At 40.4% G+C, this 21,255-nt stretch overlaps 4 protein-coding genes across 5 annotated transcripts; 2 read left to right on the forward strand and 2 right to left on the reverse strand.

The window, feature by feature from the left end:
* Positions 1 to 446: 446 nt before the first annotated feature.
* On the reverse strand, positions 447 to 4,955 carry LOC4336974 (uncharacterized). Of its 2 annotated transcripts, XM_015778044.3 has the most exons (10): positions 4,697 to 4,854; positions 4,356 to 4,573; positions 3,636 to 3,707; positions 3,324 to 3,413; positions 3,110 to 3,152; positions 2,589 to 2,695; positions 1,904 to 1,999; positions 1,114 to 1,304; positions 959 to 1,028; positions 447 to 855 (listed from the first exon to the last, which is right to left on the reverse strand). In XM_015778044.3, the coding sequence occupies exons 2-10, from the start codon at positions 4,557 to 4,559 to the stop codon at positions 748 to 750; spliced, it is 981 nt and encodes a 326-aa protein (XP_015633530.1). In that variant the 5' UTR covers positions 4,560 to 4,573; positions 4,697 to 4,854; the 3' UTR covers positions 447 to 747. The 2 variants fall into 2 exon arrangements, with proteins under 2 accessions (XP_015633530.1, XP_025880797.2); XM_026025012.2 differs by lacking the exon at positions 3,110 to 3,152 and having other exon boundaries at positions 4,697 to 4,955.
* Positions 4,956 to 5,116: 161 nt separating this feature from the next.
* LOC4336975 (small ribosomal subunit protein uS17) lies at positions 5,117 to 7,148 on the forward strand. Its single transcript, XM_015781146.3, has 6 exons — positions 5,117 to 5,250; positions 5,877 to 5,917; positions 6,002 to 6,102; positions 6,402 to 6,546; positions 6,632 to 6,721; positions 6,867 to 7,148. The coding sequence occupies exons 1-6, from the start codon at positions 5,239 to 5,241 to the stop codon at positions 6,961 to 6,963; spliced, it is 486 nt and encodes a 161-aa protein (XP_015636632.1). The 5' UTR covers positions 5,117 to 5,238; the 3' UTR covers positions 6,964 to 7,148.
* A 678-nt stretch (positions 7,149 to 7,826) lies between these two features.
* On the forward strand, positions 7,827 to 9,741 carry LOC4336976 (small ribosomal subunit protein uS17). Its single transcript, XM_015781147.3, has 6 exons — positions 7,827 to 7,956; positions 8,465 to 8,505; positions 8,593 to 8,693; positions 9,026 to 9,170; positions 9,243 to 9,332; positions 9,478 to 9,741. Exons 1-6 carry the CDS (start codon positions 7,945 to 7,947, stop codon positions 9,572 to 9,574), a joined length of 486 nt encoding a protein of 161 aa, XP_015636633.1. The 5' UTR covers positions 7,827 to 7,944; the 3' UTR covers positions 9,575 to 9,741.
* A 1,035-nt stretch (positions 9,742 to 10,776) lies between these two features.
* LOC4336977 (UDP-N-acetylglucosamine diphosphorylase 2) lies at positions 10,777 to 15,263 on the reverse strand. Its single transcript, XM_015777971.3, has 15 exons — positions 14,929 to 15,263; positions 14,264 to 14,318; positions 13,890 to 14,041; positions 13,752 to 13,791; positions 13,309 to 13,398; positions 13,115 to 13,227; positions 12,906 to 12,980; positions 12,642 to 12,681; positions 12,468 to 12,550; positions 12,306 to 12,383; positions 12,084 to 12,227; positions 11,929 to 11,996; positions 11,608 to 11,722; positions 11,345 to 11,501; positions 10,777 to 11,238 (listed from the first exon to the last, which is right to left on the reverse strand). Exons 1-15 carry the CDS (start codon positions 15,100 to 15,102, stop codon positions 11,141 to 11,143), a joined length of 1,482 nt encoding a protein of 493 aa, XP_015633457.1. The 5' UTR covers positions 15,103 to 15,263; the 3' UTR covers positions 10,777 to 11,140.
* Positions 15,264 to 21,255: the final 5,992 nt, after the last annotated feature.

A 21,255-nucleotide genomic window follows, 5' to 3' on the forward strand; every position in this document is an offset into this window, starting at 1 on the left:
TCGATATGCTTATATATTAAGCTCTAGAATGTATTAAATAATAAATGCTATGTTATATTTGTATGTGATTTAAAATATTTTGATAGATTTGCATGTTAAACTTTAAAAAGCTAGCGGGATTCAAATATATAAAGATATTCCATGGTGAGCGCACTTCTATCTATCATGCTCTAGGCGTTGACTAGATGTAGCATGGTCATTTGATAAAGTACCATACTCTACATCTTATTAAATTTTAGCAGAATATGCACACTTGTTTTTGTTTTTGAGAGGATACTTAGGAGGGTGTAGGTACACATGAGTTATATACAAAGACAGCCTACGACATGGCTGGCCTGTACAAACATTACTTGTAAACGGTTGCACATCACACCACAATTAAACATCATCACCCAAAGGCAGCATACAACATAGTCTTCTTTCGTGTATGCTCCTCATGGAATCAATTATCAAACCTAAACTCTTCCTCTTTTTTTCTTAAACGTTGGAACTGTCAAAGCAAAAGCAGTTCTGGTGCAAGAACATAAAAAGGAGCTTTCTTGCTGTCCTTGTTTCCACAGCATTAAAGAATAAGCACAGCACCCTTAACAGCCAATGACACTAACACACAAACAGTTCCTCTTGTTTTCGAAGGTTGGACTAACCATGCTACCTATTTCTAGCCTAAATACCTAGGAGATCTTCCCTACTTGCAATTCACGGGTAGATAAGGTTATTATTGTTGTGAATTGCAGCAATCAGACTGATTTATATCCCCATCATGTGATCCAGGCCTGGCTGAGGAGCAGCTCCCATGCCTGCGCCTGTCACATTAAGAAGCAATTGCTGGAGCCAGCGCCTTGTTGTAGGATCATCCTGTGGTTGTCAAAAGTTGGTGTTTCAAACCTTTCATTTAGTATTAATTTATCAAGTACAGGAATAAGAAATTGGTGGCAGCTGATGGGTTAATATCACTCACCCTAAGACAGTTATTGAACGTGCCATCCTTCAGCATGTCAGGGAGGCAAGTTTGTAGTGCAGCACATGCCCTGCATAGACGCCGCGTAGAAAAAAATAGCCTGTTCAGAATATTTAAGTAAAATAATTTGATAGCACACAAATGGCAGCACAGACCTGGAATTGTCTGACAGCCTAAGGTAACATCGGATAATGTGCTTCAGCAACCTTGTGGAAGGCTGCTCAGCAAGTGAAACCACCATGTTTGCTAAAACACTGCCTACAGCAAAGAAACGCTCAGCAGTGGCACAAATGTAGCGCAATCCAACATCATCGAGGAGAATCTTCTGAACAATGAAGGTGGCCACCTACAAAAATATTTGACTAAATCAGTGAAATAATAATGGTTCATTAGGCCTAGCTTGGCAAATGAGATTTATTTCTGGCCTCATTTGAACTTTGAGCTCTCATCAACAAAAGAAGCTTAAGTTCCTCATGAGCTACCAACTTAACTATACCTGTGTACCTGTGTACAAACTTAACTATACCTACCAAGTTTAAACAGTTAGGTTTGGGTCATAAAAAAATGGAATTAAAAGTGGCAGCACCATATAGTTGCCAAATTGCCAACCTCCTCTCAATACATATAGCACAATCCACCTTTTAGGCTTATAAAACGAAAGGTGGCATTTGAGCTTAACAAAGGGAAGCCTGGTTGAGAACAAGAAAATTCCAAAGATGAGCGGCAGCCTGTAATAAGAAGATTCTAAAGATGACAGGTGGCTTACTTCACACTAACCTGGACAGGCTATCATTATTCATGGTAGCAGAAATTTTAACCTAGCCAAGCTACGATTCATGGTAACAAAAAAAAAAATTACACACAAACTTCAGACAGCATCATCACATACTTAAAGAAGAAAAAGATGATGGTATTTAGATAAACATGAGATGGTTAGCGACATACAGTTTTTGACAGCTCACTTCCCATTTCCATGGTACGCAAACACAGAGGAATTATTTCAGTTTGCAGCAGAAAACTGATAACTTCAGTATCATCAACCTGCGTGTATTACATGTGAAAGAAGCTTTAATTCCATTTGAAGGAAAAATATCTAAAACCAGTTCAACACGAAAAAAAGAAGGTAGAAAACATCAAAGAGTACACATGTTTGTTTCAAAGTAATTCAACATATTACAAGGTTACAAATTCTGTTTTGTGCATTTTTCCTCAGAACCCTGCCAGAGGGCTAGTTTCCAATAACCAAGCTCTGTGTCTACTTATATATAAAATTGGTTTGCATCCAAACTTAATTCAAATTTCTACAACCCCACATCATTCCCCCCCAAAAAAAACATGGATACTTGGTAGTTACAGTGCTACAGGAACCAGGCAAACCACTAAACAGAAGTAAATGGCTGGTTACCACGAGGATCTTGGAAATCTTTTGCTTACAATTTATGCTTGCTGTTCTGCCTAATACAAGAAGGATGCATTCTTATAAGGCCTCATGCCTAACTACTGAATAATAATAACATGGCTCTTCGCCAAGATGGCAGAATAGAATTACTGAAATGTGTCAATTGTAATATATATCATGTTCGTATCACTGTTTAAACGATTAACTCATGTAACTACATAGATGAATTACCTTAACAAGTGCACCGATGACACCCAGGCTGGTGAGTCGCAGGTATTCAAAAGGTCTTGTCTTGCTGGTAGTATTCAAGAATGGGTACAGGTACAGGGGAATATGAGCTGAAAAGAACAAAAGAAAATGAGAGAGGGAAATGGAATTTTTCACAGAAACAAAAACAAGAGCTAAAAGGTTCTTTAGTGTGTTATTTTCTTATGAAGATTAAGACTTTACCTCGATTTTTGTTAGCACGCTTTTCAAACTAATAAACTGTGTGTTTCGTGCGAAAACTTTCTATATATATGTTGCTTTAAAATATCAAATATATCTATCTGTCAAGTTTGTAATAATTAAAAATTAATTAATCATGTGCTAATAGCTATCTTGTTTTACGTGCTCCAACTTTATCTTCATCTTCATGAGTTTCAAACACTAGTACTACACATTTAGGAATTAGGATACGTCAAATATAGATTACAAAAGCATGATCATACACGCATATGAGAGACAGAGATGCAAAGGACCATGACCATTACCAGTTAAGAAAAGGATCCTGGTCTCAGGGTGAGATGCAACACACTGAAATTATTTTTGAAAAGCAAAAAAGAAAGAGTTAATCAGCAAATCTATGTCATAAATCCAACTTGGGTAACTCAAAAGGCAATTTCTACTGTAAAATACATCATGAAATGCAAGCAACCAGAAGACAACTTTTCCAGCATTACCGCCCTATTTCATAAGATTATGTACCTGAAGAAGTGCAAGTGCATTGCAGACTCGGTTCGATGCACCTGGTGACAATGTTGGGGGTGAAAGTGCAGAGTAGATTGACACAATTTCCTGTATGTGTTGGCAAGTATGGATGCACCAAGTGAGTAAGATTGCTGAAATTTGAGTAAGTTTGGATTCTAAGCAACAAGTGCTAATTTGAACAGCATACAATATTTGACCTCAACAGCAAACTGATGACTTGAGAGTAGGATTAAAACTATAAATTATTTGTGAGTTTAATCTTCAAGCATGCAAATTGTAAACATATACGAACAGGGGAATCATGCAGACCTGAAGAAGTGCAGCAACTGTTCCAAAAGAATGCCAAAGAAGTGGGGCCAGATCTTGAAATATCTCTCTTTTCTGAAAAGAAAGGATTGAATTTTTTTTGACCAAATAAACTGGCTTATCATGTTAATGACTGGAACATGAAGTCTACAATTATTTTGATCAGGAAAATTACAGAACTAATTAGGTACAAAACAAAAATTTCTAAATTAGTTACTACAAAGAACATAGGGTTCTAAAATTTTCTTTAGCAAAACATTGCTGTTGACAATGAAGCCATCTGCTCTGGAATATGGTAAATCTACAATCCAGGTCTGTGTGTATGAGCGGTAATCTGTATAAACACTTTACAGCGTAAAACGCCTTAAAGAGTTAATGGAACTCTCGAAGGCTACCCATAATAAACTGAGTCTAATTCGCTATTGTGCTACCCAATAATAATGGTAATCTAGCGGGAAGCCGGGAAGTTTCACCGACCACAATAATTAGAGATGCTAATGTTATCTTGATCAAAACGTAGTGTAATAGCCCATTTCATGATAGATGCGCATCAACCATACGGTAACCCTAACACCAAATCACCATTCACCAACCCTAAAAAAACCATTGACATTCACAATGCTAAGGCGAAACCTTCCCCCACAGGCAGTGTGAATTCCACAAATTACCACCAGTGCCCCAGATAGGGTAGGCTATAGAACCCTAGAAGAACGCGCGCTGGACCTTCGAGAGCTCGAGGAGGGCGTTCTCGCGAAGCTCGGGGTCGCAGAGGTCGAGCACCAGCTGCTCCGCCGACGCCATCTTCATATCCTTGGCTGGCTGCCCCACCCCGCCGCCCACGCCACCGCCGCCGATCGGAGAAGGCGATGGCGGCGAGGCCCCGGCGAAGGAGGGCGGAATGGAAAGCGAGGGCTGCAGATTCGCCATTATCCCCACAGCAACTGCACAACACCAACGAAACCACCATCACCATTTCTTCCCAAACCACAAAATTATCCAATCAAAAAACACACAAACTCGATCAATTCCACAAATGTAGCAAAATAAGGGATTCGACTGCTCACAGGCTATACAGCACGGAGCGAACTAGGACGAAATGGAAGGGATCACCCGAATTCCGCGACGGATCACCACTCTCCGCTCCTCTCCGGCGGCGCCGCGGCCGCCGTGGGCTCGCCGCGACGGGAGGAGAACGACGGCGAAGTCGGAATAATGCGAAACTGCAGCCGAGGGGAGAGAGATCCCCTCTCTCGCCCCCTATGGCGCCACACGGACGGCCAGGATCAACCGATCGCCGCGATCGGACGGTCCACATTGCACCGTCCGCGACGAACGGGCGTGATGAAGCGGAGGTTGCGTACACGGGCCGAGGACCCATGTAGATCCGTGATGGCCCGGAGTTTGGGCCTTATTGGGCTTGAGGTTTTGTGGCCCGTAAAGGGAGGGGTGTATCTGCATATTTGACACCCGCGGCGCTGCGCTATAAAGAGTGGCTCACTAGGGTTTACCTCCGCGCCGCCGCATCCTCCTTCGCAAGCCTCGCCTCCACTCCCCGCGCCGCCGCCGCCGCCGCCGACTCGCCGGTCGTCACCCTCGCCCCGCAGCCATGGCTGAGCAGGTAAGGCCCGGCACCTCCTGTTCTTCCGTCGAGCTTCTCCGTCGCTTGCTATAGGAGTCAGTTCTAGGTGGGGGCGCGTTGCCATGTGATGCGCGTGTTGCGATGTGAGACTCGATTTCTCAGTTCTCGTGATTTGGGCTGGAACGCTAGCGATGGAAAGTTCGTGTGATAGTGTCATGAATTTGTTGAGGTCTTCTTGTTAGATGTGGATTTGTTGAACGGTGGGTTTGTTATATCGGTACTCGTAATTCTCTCGTGTTAAATTAGCAATAGAAGTTTTGGGTTACTGGATCGAAGTTTTGCTGAGATATTGTTACTGGATCGAAGTTTTGCTGAGATGTTCCAATAGATTAACGCAACCGTGGATGTATTCGATGTTTGGGTTCATTACCGCTGCCGTGTTCATGGTAACGAATGATAGGTCTGTGCTTAATATTCGTGATGCTGCAGTTGTGTGTTTGTCACGTTTTAACTTCTTTTATGGTTGATGTGGAGCTTATCTGCTACTGAATTAGATACAGATTTGTATTCTTGTTTCCCATTTGTTCAATCCAAATAAGTGATGCAAGTGGTTCTAGCTATGTTGTGTAGAGTGTTGATGTTTTTCATCCATTTCTGTTGTGCAGACTGAGAAGGCTTTCCTGAAGCAGCCAAAGGTTTTCCTCAGGTAGGGTTCTTCTGCTCTTTCAATGCTTTATGTATTCTGTGAGCAGTTCACATGTCTTAACGATGTTTTTCTGCTTCATTTTAGCTCAAAGAAGTCTGGCAAGGGTAAGAAGCCAGGCAAGGGTGGCAACCGCTTCTGGAAGAGCATTGGCCTTGGCTTCAAGACCCCCAGGGAAGCAATTGAAGGTACAATAGGTTATTTGCCTCTTTGTTTAGCTGATTCTGTCTAAAAGTTGTATGCTGTACAGAAGAACTTTGGTGTTTTCACTGTAGCCACTGAATGATTTGTAGTGCGTTAACTTTAAAATTGTCACTGAAAGAACAGTTGTTTGTCATGCATTGACAGTATTTGTTAAGTTGTTTTTATACACTATTGCCGGTATGTTTGACTAGCAATTTAAATTCATCTGAATATTACAGACCTGAGATAAATGCTACTATTTGTTTTAAGTATTGAACAGTTGATTAACTGCAATTCTTTCCAGGGACATACATTGACAAGAAGTGCCCATTCACTGGAACTGTTTCTATCAGAGGCAGAATCATTGCTGGAACATGCCACAGTGCCAAGATGAACAGAACTATCATTGTTCGCAGGAACTACCTCCATTTTGTCAAGAAATATCAGAGGCAAGTAAACTACCATGGATTATATACTTATGTTTCCTTTCCTTTTCTCCGTTCTAACATAGGGTGCAAACCTCCCACCTTGCAGGTATGAGAAGAGGCATTCCAACATTCCGGCTCACGTCTCCCCATGCTTCCGTGTCAAGGAAGGTGACCATGTCATCATTGGCCAGTGCAGGTAAAACTTAACTCCCATACCTTAGTTTTTGACTCCTTAGAATCATCTTAAATAACAGAGGTGCTATTAGTTCAAACATTGTCAGTTCACCCAGCTAGTACTATGAGATTTGGTTGCTGAAGTACAATTTCTGCATTTTCAACAGGCCGCTGTCGAAAACTGTGAGGTTCAACGTCCTGAAGGTCATCCCAGCTGGATCCACCGGCGGCAGCGGCGGCAAGAAGGCCTTCACCGCAGCATGAGCTTGTACTCGCATTATTCATGGGTAGTTTATAGACAGATCCTTTTGCTTGAAGTCCTGGCAGGGCTGGTGTTTTGACCCTATCGATTTGGATATTGTTCCCAACAAAACGAAGTCTTTTCATCAGAACGTGTTTATGGAATCTACTCTATGCAAAGTTTTGTTAAGATGCCTGTTAATGCTCGATATGCTGTGATCCTTGATTTTCCTGGCTGGCTATGTGTTCGCTTGTTTGTTGTGTTTCTTCGAAAGAGTATTGGTGGATATCCTGTGCCTGTGCATGACTGAGATTCTGAATAAGGTTTTCCCAAACCCAAACCTGACCTAATTCAGTTTTTTTGACAAGGCTTGAATCTTATAAGTTTATCAATGGACCTGACATCTTCCTATCGCACCTAAGCTTTGGGAGGATGCTAATATCTGGTACAACGTTTACATTTCACAATCAAACACAACTCTGAAATGTTCGAATATCTGAAATGTTAGCCTGGTACACCATTTACATTTCACAATCAAACACAACTCTGAAATGTTCACCTTTGTCCTTCAGAGAATTAGAGTTCAGATCAACGAAAAATGTTCAGTCTCGTATAACTGCTACAGTCTTGCACTCCAAGACGATGCGATCGACCACAAATTAACGAGAAATCACTGCCATTTTTTTTTAGCATAGACGATCCATCAAATGAGTAATGCTTGAAGTTTAATTCGCACGAAGTGCAGGTTGGGGTGATGATTGTTAGTGGTAAAGCTGCAAGAACACCGCTCTGAGCTTCTTCCCGGCCGGAGTTTGGGCCTTCTTGGGCCGATATTTACGGCCCATATAGAGAGGGGTGTATCTGCATCGCTAGGGTTTGCCTCCGCGCCGCTACCTCCTTCTTAGCAAAGCCTCGTCTCCACTCCCCTCCCCTCCCGCCTCTCCGGATCCCCCGCGCGCCGCCGCCGCCGCCCGCCCGCCGGTCGATACCCCTCCGCGGCAGCCATGGCTGAGCAGGTAAGGCTCCTCCTAGTCTTACCCTCGAGCTTCTCCGTCGCTTGCTTAGGGTCAGTTCTATGGTGTCCTTGTTATGTGACTCGGATCTTCTTGTCGGTGTTGCTCAGTGGTATTGCGTGATTTGGCCTGGAATTGTAGGGAGTGAAAACTGGTTTGGTAGCCTTGCACATCAGTATGTTGGTCATTATTGTCGATTGTAGATTTGATTTGGGGTTCTAGCCTAGTCTCATGAGTTTGTTGAGGTTTTCTTGTTAGATATGGGAGTAGTTGGGCGGTGGGTTTGCATAGTACCATTCTCAACTCTCACTTGATATGTTGTGACTTGTGAGCCATGTTCATGGTAGCAAATGCCAGGTGCAGTTTTGTGGTTAGTGTGGAGCTTATCTGTTACAGAGTTAGATATAGGTTTGTTATCTTGTTTCCCATTTGTTCATGCAAACGAGTGATGCAGGTGGTTCTAGCAGATTTTGTGTAGTATTGATGTTTTACATCCATTCCTGTTGTGCAGACTGAGAAGGCATTCCTGAAGCAGCCAAAGGTTTTCCTCAGGTAGGGTTCTGCTGCTCCTTCAATCAATTATGTACTATTCTGTGAGCAATTCACACGTCTTGACAATGTTTTTCTGCTTGATTTTAGCTCAAAGAAGTCTGGCAAGGGTAAGAAGCCAGGTAAGGGTGGCAACCGTTTCTGGAAGAGCATTGGCCTTGGCTTCAAGACTCCCAGGGAAGCAATTGAAGGTACAATAGAGTCTTGCTTCTTTGTTTAGCTGTTACCAGAATTCCAATTCATTACATTTTAGATTCTTGCTTACTATCTTTTGTGTGCTGTAGAGAAGAATTATGGTTTGTTTTACTGTTACCACTGAAGTGATTTGTAGTGCATTATGAACATTAAAAATTGTTTCTGAAAGAATCGTTGCTTGTCATCAGTTGACAGTATTTCTTAAATTCTTTTGATACACTGTTGCTGGTATGTTTGACTAGTAATTTAAATGCAGCTGAATAATGCTATTTCTTTTATGCTAATTCTTTCAAGTACTGAGCAGTTGATTAATTACAATTCCTTGCAGGGACATACATTGATAAGAAGTGCCCATTCACTGGAACTGTTTCTATCAGAGGCAGAATCATTGCTGGAACATGCCATAGTGCTAAGATGAACAGGACTATCATTGTTCGCAGGAACTACCTCCACTTTGTGAAGAAATATCAGAGGCAAGTAAACAATTATGGATTCTACTTATGTTTCTTTTCCTTTTTTTTCCCCATTTCTGACTTGGGTTGCAGGTATGAGAAGAGGCATTCCAACATTCCGGCTCACGTCTCCCCATGCTTCCGTGTCAAGGAAGGTGACCATGTCATCATTGGCCAGTGCAGGTAAAACTTAACTCCCATACCTTAGTTTTTGACTCCTTAGAATCATCTTAAATAACAGAGGTGCTATTAGTTCAAACATTGTCAGTTCACCCAGCTAGTACTATGAGATTTGGTTGCTGAAGTACAATTTCTGCATTTTCAACAGGCCGCTGTCGAAAACTGTGAGGTTCAACGTCCTGAAGGTCATCCCAGCTGGATCCACCGGCGGCAGCGGTGGCAAGAAGGCCTTTACCGCAGCCTGAGCTTGTACTCTCATATTCATGGGTAGTTTATAGGCAGATCCTTTTGCTTGAAGTCCTGGCAGGGCGTGGTGTTTTGACCCTTTCGATTTGGATATTGTTCTCAACTAAACGAAGTCTTGTCATCTGAACATGTTTTATGGAATCTACTCTATGCAAAGTTTTGTTAAGATGCCTGTTTTGCTCGATATGCTGTGATCCCATGGCCGTGTGACTCGAGAATACTTGCTTGTTCAGCGTTTGCATGACTGAGATTCTGAATAGGGTTCTCTATAACCTGAGCAAAATCAGGTGTTCAATGACAAGGGGACCAGCTTGAGAAGTTTATCAGTGGACCTGACATCTTCCTGTCGCACCTAATCTTTGCAAGGAAATAAGATACTCCCTTAGAGCAGGTACAATAGCAGGCTATAAATCAGCTGCAAACATATTTTAAGCAGATAAATGAGGAGACAGAAGGGCAGCGGGCTACAGATTTGTAGCCAGCTGTAGCATGGACTCCAAGACGCAGCGTGTGTATGACAGGTGGGACCAGATATTAATAGTGTAGTATGTAACTATTCTATGAATGAGCTAATGGATTAGCTATAGATGAATTGGAGCTAGTAGTGGGCTATACTATTAAACTTGCTCTTAGTAGTTCCAGAATATAGCAATCATGCATGCTATTATCCTAGTATTTGGACGTGTCTAATCTGGTTTTAGGTTACTATATTTTACTAGGATAGAGGAAGTATGAACTTGCGAATGTTGACCTGCTAGGCTGCTACTCCCCCTTATCAAAATATAAGCATTTCACCATGAGATCACCATTACTCTCAGGATAAAAAAAACTGAGATTACCATTTCACCATGAAAAACACAGCTCTGAAAATTCGTCACCTTTTCAGTAAGAGTTCAGACATGCAATTCTCGTATGATCGCTTCCCTCCACTCCTGGCACCGATCCAAGACGAGAAATCACTGCCATTTTAATTTGCATAGCGTGATGATCCATAGTCAAATGCCAAATGCTTTTCCAGTTTGATTCGCGCGATGTGCAGGTTGTTGTGATGATTAGTTGGGTGTTGGTATAGCGGCTAATTAAGCTGCAAGAACACCGCACTGAGCTTCTTTCCTGCCGGAGCTCCCGGTATCCTGCTGGTTCCCTGAATATTCAGAGAGTTGGACAGTTCAAATGCATGTTTCTCTGAAATGAAATCATGGGCATTCAAAGATCTATATTGTTTTGAAGGGGGAAAAAACATCTACAGATTACATGGGAGCAACACAGGACTACAGGAGAAACCAAAATGGCACTGCCACACAAATGTTTTTGTGTGAAAATCAAGATGGCCTTAGAATTTTGGGGGCTACATTACAATACTCACAGATGACACAACATAAAACAACCCGGCCAATATCTGAGGAGCTCACTGAACTGTACAGCATCCATTCATCCCATGACATAGGGAAAATGGAAACCCTGTGATCTTTTTTTTTTTTCTGTTTGAGATGAAATCCTGCAATCCTTTCTCTGCCACTGTTCCACAAATTTGAAGTTACAGAGCTGTTTGTGTCACAGGTCACCTAGAAGGAAATCTCACTCGGCGCATGGAATGTCCGTCCGCGGCAAATGGCTTCCAAGTTTTCTCCAGCATAGGAGCTAAGTGGAGAAACTTCCACACCTACAAGCAAAATCAATCATGACAATATTAGTAAAAGAAAATATCATTTTTCCTTGTTTTTTGTTCTTGGCAAGTTTCTGAATGTATTGGACAGGAGAAAATTTACCTGTCATGTACAATGGGACAGAATGGGTCAAGAAGCCACCAGCAGCAACTACCCATCTACTATGGAGACGAAGCAGCATCAGCTTTGCGCTATCAGGGGTATCATAAGACGCGCCATTCGCATTCTTTACAGGCGCAAATTCCTCCTCCCGCAAAACCTGAATTTTCAGATATGTATACCGATGAGTTTCTCAAAATCATAACAAAAAGACACAGCATGACATCTAGAATGTTATAAGAGCATAGGCGACTGAGAAGTTGAACCTCAAAAAGTGCTGTGGATGGGGAGTAACTGAACGCGTCGAATATATACTGTTCAAGCTTCAAGCCCATTGCGTACCCATGGATGGAAGGGATCTTCTTCTCAGCAAGATGATAACTGGACACAAAAGTTTTGTAAATTTCATGTGCTACAAATACAATAGAATGAATGATGGAGCTTGCAGTTTTAAACATGGCTCTCACTTTCTTAGGAAGAGTAAGAGGGGCATAACGAGAAAATAGATAACTACTGTAATTTGCAAAGAAAGTAAACACAATGAATTCCTACTGCTTCAGACTTAAAACAGTTATAGAAGCACTCACGTACTGTCCTTCTCAAGGCTGTTTGCTACTTGATTCAAAAAATCCAAAGTGAACATATGCAAGCAAATCTGCAGTGAGATAAGAACATGCGGTTGTTATACACCTCAAGAGAAAGTGCAACCAGGAGGGATTGAGAAACAAAGGATAGAACATACATTGCTCCAACAATAACGAAGGCGTCCCGTTGACTGATTAATTTCAGTAGCCATAGCTGCGTCCATTTCACTATACTCAACTACAGAGAGAGGTCCACCACGTCCTCGTCGAACAAATACTCCAACATTCTCTTGTGGGTAAGCCTGTTCAGCATATTATTTACTATCAACATGGTGCATATTGGATTAATGATATGAAGCATGAGAAGTATTTGACTGTACCTTCCTAACAACCTTTGCAGCAGAAGATACAGCTTTGTCTATGAAGTAACCTAGGAACGTCGGATCAGCAACGCGGACCTGCATACATAATATTGATAAGCGAATGAGGAGAAAACGCAGAAGGTTATATGGATTATCCTATGGGGAAGTTAATGTCCTCACCAGTGCATTGTCAACCCCGTAGCAATCTACATACTTTACACCCCGTGAAGACATATCTTCCAGCAACCTTCTGGACTTGAGGGCTGTAGGATGTTGCAGTAGTGAAAACCAGGCATCAGAAATGACCATGCAACACTACAACTAGAAATACAATACATCTTTTTGGGAGATTACCAGCATAAACTCCACCATTGCCATCAGGAGCCTTTGCTACCTGGTTTCGAACAGAGCATGTGAAAAAAAAAAAGAATGCCATCATTTAACATTTTAAATAGGCAGCATCAAAACAATATTTGTAGGTATCACAATTGCACTTGAATTGTGAGATCTCAGACCATGTGTCAAACTCGAAAATCAAGTTGTTACAAACCGCAGTATCACCTCCTAGTAATACAAGATCAATCAGTGGAAGATTAGAAAAATAATAGAAGATGGTACCTTGTATGGTGTCTCCATAATAAATCTGCCATCAGCAGAAACACATGGAAGGGTGCCTTGTTGGAAAAATGTCACCTGCCAAGAAAATGTTCAGCTGTTCAAACCTACCTATTAAACATTACTAGTGAATGGGGGATCCTGTTGGATCTTTTGTTGAAATTCCATTGGAATAGTTAACACAAATGAAAAAAAAAAGTACTTGATCTTACTTGGTCTGCCTCTAAGCCAAAGTATTTACGGCTTTCGAAGAATTTGCGAGTGATGTCATCGGTGAAGGGGCTGGTCATTATATACCAATGAATAGGTACGGTGTTATTTGGACCTGCAAGTTATTTCAAATTTCAGGGTAAAGATGTGAAACGAAATTAAAAAAGAGAGTAAAATTGTGGTTAAAAGACATTACTATCACTTGATTGAGCAGCAAGCTTTTGAACACACAAAATCCGTTCAGCTTGGAGTTGGAAAAGCGACTTTCCAGACGGAAGTCCGATACCTAAAGGGCAGAAATAAGAGGTTAAAAATAAGCCATGATATATACATAGACAGAGTTGGACCAAGAATTATCGAAAAGAGCAACTGAGCAATTCCACACTAATATGGATGGATAGAGATAAACTAGAATATGTCATTTCCTTTGATTAAATGGCATTAAGGTGATGTAGACTACATTTATCATTATTATTACACTCTAAAATAAACAATCTGAGAGCTATGAACAAAAAAGATTGTGTAAAACAGAAATAATTCAGAGCACCTCACTTCTTTTTTTGGCTCAACAAATATCCATACATTTGTGCGTACAAACTCAAGTACTAATATACAAAGATTGAAGTGGAATCAACTTACTGAAACATCCTTTAGGATCAGAGCTACCAAGCCGAGTCCCCTGCACATACATGAAAAGAAATTAAACCATAAGGAGGCTGCTTCTCAATGCACAAACTATAGAAATTGCAAATTCAGGTAATCTTTCCATCAGAGCACCTGACCACCGGCTAAAAGGACGACGGCTAGCTTCCCCTCCGAAATGGCCTTCAGCCCCTTCTTCCACCACCGTTCTTTGTCCTCCGGCAACCTCTCCTCCACCTTGGACACGCTGGACTCCGGCACCGGCTCGACGGTGGGCAAAGTGAATCCTGCACTTAGAAAGAGCATAATCACACCATAAAACTAAGGCAATTACTGATAAAGTGTTCTCGGTACAGTTCTATCATCTTGATGTAATTGACTGAGTTCATCAAAAGCTTCCATTATCTATAAATAAACTAAGGCAAGTGCGATGATAAAAAAATACAATTAACTAATGTTCTACATTGGAAAGATAATTGTTCTTTCCCTTCAACTGAGAGACCTCTCACCTTGTGATCCAAGGGAGCGCCGGATGATCCGATCAATCCTTGAAAGATCCAGGCTCTGAAAAAAAAATGCAGTATATGTAGCTCCATTGGTCACTGTCGAAATGGTAAGCTCAAATGACAATAAAATCATGCTGCAGGTTTCTCTTGAGCTATTGTACAGTGTAAGCAATGCAGATTAAGACCTATGGAGAGCAGATAAATAATTGGTCACACTGGCAACAAAGCTGTGAAAGCGTGAAGTAAATTATCACTCAAAATCCAAACTCCTTTTCCCCACAAACCGCAGTAAAAAATTTCAACTGATAAATCAACTCCTGCAGAATTCACACTTAGACCAAAAAACCACATTCAAAGACCAGAGCTTACAGGCAGAATTCCGGCCAAAAAAGGGGAAAAAAAATCAAACTTCTTATGCAGAGTTCGTCCCTGACAAACAGAAACGGACAGAGAGCTCCCGACAGAAAACACAATCCCAACGAAAGAATCAAACATTCGACGCGAAATTCCGGCGCAAAACCGAATCTCTCTCTCTCTCTCTCTCTCTCTCTCTCTCTCTCTCTCTCTCTCTCTCTCTCTCTCTCTCTCTCTCTCTCTCTCTCTCTCTCTCTCTCTCTCTCTCTCCCAACCCTCGCAGCCGCATTGAGCTCACTCACTCGCTCGCTCACCTCGATGTCCCTGACGAGCAGCTCCCGGTCCTCGGGCGAGAGCTCGTCCCAGAGCGCGAACGCGCCCTCCTGCCCGTAATCCTTCATCCTCTCCAGCATCGCCTGCGGCGGCGCCGCTCCCCACCTCCCCACCGCCGCCGCCGCCGCCACCGACCCAACCACTATCTCCTTCATCCCTCCCCCTCCCTTCTCCTCACCCAAGAAAGAAAATGGTGGGACTAGAGAGAGATCTGTGACTGCAGCAATGGCGCGCTGCGCAAGAAGAGGAGAAGAGATGGAGGAATGCCAACTCGGACGAACGGCGAATCGGATGGATGGATTGTTCTTGGATCGCCGCCGGCGTGTGCGCGTGTTCGCGCCCTTTATATACCTCCTCTGATTGCGTGCGGTGTTCAGCTAATTTTGCTTCTCTTCTCTCCTCGCTGACATCGAAAGCACAAGTTTTTTTTTTCCTTTGACACTTTTTTAGCAGTTTTTTCATATGTGTGTCAAGGATTAATCACTATTACTTAAAAAAAGAATTGGTGGGAGATACGAATCCCTCCGAACATTTTTTTAATAATTTTTTCATATGTGTGTCAAGGATTAATCACTACTACTTAAGAAAAAAGAATTGGTGGGAGATACGTCGCTCCAAATATTTTTTTTTAAAAAGAAACTTATAAGTATGTTAGGGATTGAACACCAGATCTTAGGGTTAAAACTACGTATCACTTATCACGATGCTATCAAAATGTATCTCACTACTTTATCTATTAATTATTTCATCTACAGCTTATCAGCAGTCAAAACACCACTAAACAAAAATTGTAGTTAAATTGTATTTATAGATTTAAAGCTAATGCTGAAAAATGAATGATTATAAAACATCAAAGCACAAGTTTTTTTTTTATTTTTTGAGCAGCTTCTTTTTTTTTAAAGATAGTAGAAATTTTAAGAAACACTGCCAATGATATCACAAGTGACAACCATAAACGCTCTCAGTCTATGCGTGTTAAGGATCAATCGCCTCGTATTTTGTCTATTAATTTTTTTTCTCGAGGTACTTTGTGATCTACTACCTCCATCCTAAAATATTTGACGCCGTTGACTTTTTTAAAAATGTTTGACCGTTCGTCTTATTCAAAAAATTTAAGTAATTGTTAATTCTTTTTCTATCATTTAATTTATTGGTAAATATACTTTTATGTATACATATAGTTTTACACATATTATAAAAGTTTTTGAATAAAACGAACAGTTAAACATGTTTAAAAAAGTCAACGGTGTCAAACATTTAGGGAAGGAGGGAGTATTAATTACTCCATCTACTTCAGAAATCGCCGGATTAGAGGAGAAGAGGGGTTAACTAGCCGGACATACAGACTGTCGGTCACACGGGTTCAGGCACCAGCAAACAGTGTCAAACCCCTCGTGACTCCTGCAGCAACAACAACAAAGAAGAAGAAAATATATTTTATAATCTATTTATCCATTTCGTTATTAAGAGCACCTCTTGTTTAGGACATAAACACACATGTATTATACATTTATACCCCCATTCCATGATTTCCATCTTGTACATAACCTTCACAACTCATATGTGGGACCCCAGCAGCAGCACCCTGGAATGGGCCCACATGGCAGCGACAGGGTATTGCAGATCGTCCGAGCTTTGAAAGCGAGCAGCGAGGCTGAAGCTAGCTAGAAGAATGGTACACTCTCACTCACAGGTGAGCGTGCCACTGTACTGTGTGTACACTAATTGTCCTGGCAAAGTCTTCTTTGGAGGTTGCTCTTGATGGCCCAGACCTACCTCTCCCAGTTGAGTGCTCTGAATCAAATCAATGTGGCATTCATGATCTCCTGTAAAAATCTTAACAATACAGGTCCCATATATAAATACCCCATCATGTATATACATCACCATACATTTTGTATTAATTGTATAAAAATGTATAAATGGTATGTTCCTCTCAAGAATACGTTCAATCGTACTTGTTCAGATACATAGTCAGAAATATTTATATTTTAAAGAAGAGAGCATTATGTTTTAAGAAATTGATCGGCATGCGGATGAAACATCGGTTGATAGATCATGTAAGAATCAATCACCGACTTTATATACATAACAAAAATATTTATATTCTGGAACGGAGAGAGCAGATCATGTTTTCAGAAACCGGTTGGCATGCAGATCATCAGATGAAGCTTCAGTCGGCAGATTATCATGCAGGAACCGATCACCGACACCAATCTGCACTGCATATATGCTGGATGAAAGGCTTGCAATCCAAGTCAGGTTCTGTTCTTCTACCCAAAGGAAAGCTGCTTTCATCTTTTTCTTCCTACTGGTTGATACATCCATTCATCCACTAGCCACGCAGGAGCTTTTACAGTCTCCTTTTGTCACTGCATTGCTGAATGATGCATTCTACTGCATACTTCAGAGTTGCTTGCCTCTTACTCAAGAGTCAAGACCAAATCAATCCTGAATTCTTGATGTGAAACCATGAACAAACATAAAAAGATATAGGTAGATAATCGAAAATCATCTATACTAATATAAAAGATGATAGTGATGGCGGACACCCAACTGTCATGCAGAATTCAGAAACGATAAACGGGCACCAAAAAAGTAAATATATTAGACAATATATATAATGGGTTATTTTTTAAAAAAGAAATCTGTTAGTGGATAGAAGAAGAACATGTACACCGTATCTATCAATGTTGGTTGGATGCAGCAAGAAACAGGCTTGTGATCAGGTGTGCATCACCAACCATGCATGATGAACCAATAGTTTGGTGATATGTCGCTTGGGAAGAAGATGAATCAAACTGGCAGGAGGGCAATGCCGATAGAAAGGAGTTTTCTGTCACCGGATGGCAGATGCAAACCTCACACCGGCAGGCAGTACAAGGCACCAACAACCAACCATGCAACCATGCATATGCATGTTTACATTACTCTGCTACTACTAGTCTACTTCTCCCTCGTTCCATTTTAAATGCAAGAATAAATTTTCGTGCCCAACTTTAATCGTCGACTTATTTAATTTTTTTAAATTAATACTTTTATTATTATGAGATGATAAAATATGAATAATACTTTTTACGTATCTTATGTTTTTTTAACTTTTTTAAAAAAACTTTTTAAATAAAATGGACGGTTAAATGTGTACATGAAAAATCATGACTGTCTTTTCAAATGGGATGGAGGGAGTAGTAATGTAGTATACTCGCAGATTGGATATGATGGATATGGATCAGCCGACATTGGTGGTCAGGCTGGAGAAAGAGAAGTTGTGGTGCTTCTCGGGGCTTTGACACATTTGCTCTGCAGGCACGCAAAGCATACATGCTCCTTGGAATATAATCCCTTGAAGAAAACAGAAGCAAAACTTGATTCATAGCCATTCTGTATTTATTATCCATGGTAAATGTCACATGGAGAAAGCCAGAAAGAGAGAGAAAAAAGTCTTGCTTGTAACGTGGGAATTACTTCTCTAATAAATATTTTCTCCATTTCATATTACTTTTTTTTCTAGTCAAGCGTATCTAAGTTTAAATAAGTTTATAAAAAAAGTAACATGTACAATATTAAATTGGTTTTATTAAATCCAATTTAAATACGTTTTAATAATATGTTAGTTTTATGTTATAAACATTGTTATATTATCTTGTAAATTTGATCAAACTTTAGAAAAAAAAATCAAAACTTCATGAAACGGAGGGAGTAGGTAATATGTGACAATAATATGTTTCAAACGCTAAGCACACGCTTATTGAAGACGGGGAAAAACATCTATGGCGGCATCTGAAAAACATCTACGACAACACGCTTAAATACTACTCCCTCCGTCTCATAATATAAGGGTTTTTGAGTTTTTGCTTTTACTATTTGACTACTCAAAATTTTAAAATTATTATTTTATTTATTTTAACTTACTTTATTATCCAATGTACTTTAAGCACAACTTTTCGTTTTTTATATTTGCACAATTTTTTTTAATAAGACGAGTGATCAAATATTACAAGTAAAAACTTAAAATCTATTATATTATGGGACGGATGGAGTAGTATTAAAGACTTTCTGCTGCCCCCACCCAAACCACAGGTTCTGAAATTAAAGTAAAAACGATTCCAAAGAAGCTTTCCCGTCGGTCTCCAACCTCCATCATTTCGTTAATCATGGGCCACAAAACACCGATTTTGGTCGCCATTATCGGAGCTAATTAATTTAAAGAGGTTTTCTTTTGCTGTTATGCCCAGCTTTAGCTACCTAAGCTTTGCATTGTGGTGTAAGCCAGTGCTGCACTGACTCACCATACTGTACCCAATAGGTCTCAAGTCGCTGTCATGAAAGCTAAACATATAGTTGCAACAAACCTGACCTCTGAACTAGATGACATTTTTAATTAATAACTAACACCAAATATTCTTTGGAGCTTAGGTATTTATAGGACCAAATTGGAAGAATAATGAGTAATGGGCATGAATAATTTCGATTGGAGGCTTTTCAGGCCAGGACTGATTTTTTGTCTGAATCTGAAGATTACCTGCATGTAAAATCTTGATCTGAAGATTAGCTTCAAGTGAAATGTTGCCCCATCGTTTTACTTATGATTATAGTTATAGCCAAAATTTAAATTTTAAAACTTTATTCTAAGTTGATTTTGTTGTTTTCTTTATCTTTGTTTATTTTACAATATTTGCTTTTGAATTGCTAAGTACATGTATATAAGAAAATTATGTATGAATTTTTTTAGTTACTAATAAGCTTTACAAATAAGTATAAGTATAATCTAACAGAATTTTGTACAAATTAATAGGATTAATATTAGCCAGCTTTTCACAACTTTTGACAAGAGTCAACGTCCGCTTTTCTTGGATCTTTGCTACTGTTGATCAGTACATTGCCTTGTTTGGTTTTCTGCTGTGAATTGGGGCCTATTCTGCACTGTAGAACAGCACTGTTCTTCCCAAGCAAGAAAATTTTCTTCTTTCCCCTAAAAGAAGTCAAGAAAACTTCGTTGTCGGTGTACCAGAAAGCCGTAGAAGAACTGTATAGCTAGTACAAAATACGCAAAGAGTAAGAAAAAAATGTACCATGAAAAAATTGACATCTGAACCAGAAGTAACAAATAATGCCTAGTTGATTAGCAAGAAAGTCTCCACTGGACATGCCCAGAGAATATGCCTGCTGGTGAGCTTAAGGTAGCTTAGAGATGTGGATTAGGGCATTATTCTGTTAAAAGTTGCATCTTATCATGAGATAGCATGGGGATATTGGGATCATATTGTATCAGGAAGCATCTTTAGCCCATAATGGAAGCTGCAACTTCAGTTAGTAAACCAGCAATCATAGAGTAATTTCTATCTATATACTCCATTTGGAGGTCAGGACTTTGTCAGCTGCTTGCATTAGCTATGAACTTTCATGTAGCTTAAAGGTACTACTTGTCAATAAAGGACTTTGTCAGTGTTTTCTCAGTCAGACTGTATCACCTTAATGTAATTGACTAAGCGTAGGGCCGCAAGACAGCCTATATTATCATCACAATATCATCTCCAAAGGTTTCAACCACTACTAATAAAGCCTAACAAAGTGCAAGTACATCAAAGTTTTTGCATGAAAATTTTGACTTGCAGTGTTACAGCTAGTGGGTGGGCCTCTCAGAAGGGCAAATCCTTTTGCTGTCTGATCATTGTTCTGGACATGGTTTGTCAAGGACCACAACTCCACAAAAGCACAGATAAGACCAATGATCTGTACTTCCATGGCATCCAATGCATCTCCCAACAACTGGTGTTGGTATCAACAATTTAGTGCCCAACCAAAGTATGGAGAAACCAAAATGAGAGCAGACACAAAAATGCCAGCCATATATTCGAGTACTAGAATTTGGCCTTCTTTGAAATGGAGGAATTTCCCAGGAACTAAACTGTTTCCGGTGAAAATCCTGTAAAATTCATCTGTTCCAAAGATGTCCGTATAATCAACACAGTATGTGCACAGGAACATTTGAGTACTTTAAAGGCTTTCTTTGGAACGAAAGAATTTCGCAGGAATTGAAACTATTTATTGCGAAAATCCTCTAAAATTCATATGTTCCAAAGGTGTGCGAAGAATCGACAAAATATGTGCACAGGAACAACATTTGAGTACTTGAAGGCCTTCTTTGGAACGGAGGAATTATGCGGGAACTGAACTGTTTCCTGTGAAAATTCTGTAGAATTCCTGCATTCCAAAAAAGTCCGAAGAATCAACACAGTGTGTGCACAGGAACAACATTTGCAACTCCATCAAACAAGAAACTCAGGACAGGTAAACCAGAAACAAAA

This window comes from Oryza sativa, chromosome 4 (assembly GCF_034140825.1).
Source record: "Oryza sativa Japonica Group chromosome 4, ASM3414082v1".
Lineage (NCBI taxonomy): Eukaryota > Viridiplantae > Streptophyta > Magnoliopsida > Poales > Poaceae > Oryza > Oryza sativa.

What these genes read in the sequence shown, in the direction of transcription:
- LOC4336974 (XM_026025012.2), bottom strand. Translation starts at nt 4,947, where the DNA reads ATGTGGACCGTCCGATCGCGGCGATCGGTTGATCCTGGCCGTCCGTGT. An exon ending in CAGTTGCTGCACTTCTTCAG is followed by an intron (nt 3,414 to 3,635) that starts GTCTGCATGATT and finishes CAACACATACAG; the next exon opens with GAAATTGTGTCAATCTACTC. An exon ending in ATGCACTTGCACTTCTTCAG is followed by an intron (nt 2,696 to 3,323) that starts GTACATAATCTT and finishes TGTTCTTTTCAG; the next exon opens with CTCATATTCCCCTGTACCTG.
- LOC4336975 (XM_015781146.3), top strand. An exon ending in CAGCCAAAGGTTTTCCTCAG is followed by an intron (nt 5,918 to 6,001) that starts GTAGGGTTCTTC and finishes GCTTCATTTTAG; the next exon opens with CTCAAAGAAGTCTGGCAAGG. An exon ending in TTTGTCAAGAAATATCAGAG is followed by an intron (nt 6,547 to 6,631) that starts GCAAGTAAACTA and finishes CCCACCTTGCAG; the next exon opens with GTATGAGAAGAGGCATTCCA.
- LOC4336976 (XM_015781147.3), top strand. An exon ending in CAGCCAAAGGTTTTCCTCAG is followed by an intron (nt 8,506 to 8,592) that starts GTAGGGTTCTGC and finishes GCTTGATTTTAG; the next exon opens with CTCAAAGAAGTCTGGCAAGG. An exon ending in TCCCAGGGAAGCAATTGAAG is followed by an intron (nt 8,694 to 9,025) that starts GTACAATAGAGT and finishes AATTCCTTGCAG; the next exon opens with GGACATACATTGATAAGAAG.
- LOC4336977 (XM_015777971.3), bottom strand. Translation starts at nt 15,102, where the DNA reads ATGAAGGAGATAGTGGTTGGGTCGGTGGCGGCGGCGGCGGCGGTGGGG. An exon ending in TTATGGAGACACCATACAAG is followed by an intron (nt 12,682 to 12,905) that starts GTACCATCTTCT and finishes GTTCGAAACCAG; the next exon opens with GTAGCAAAGGCTCCTGATGG. An exon ending in CTGCAAAGGTTGTTAGGAAG is followed by an intron (nt 12,228 to 12,305) that starts GTACAGTCAAAT and finishes TATGCTGAACAG; the next exon opens with GCTTACCCACAAGAGAATGT.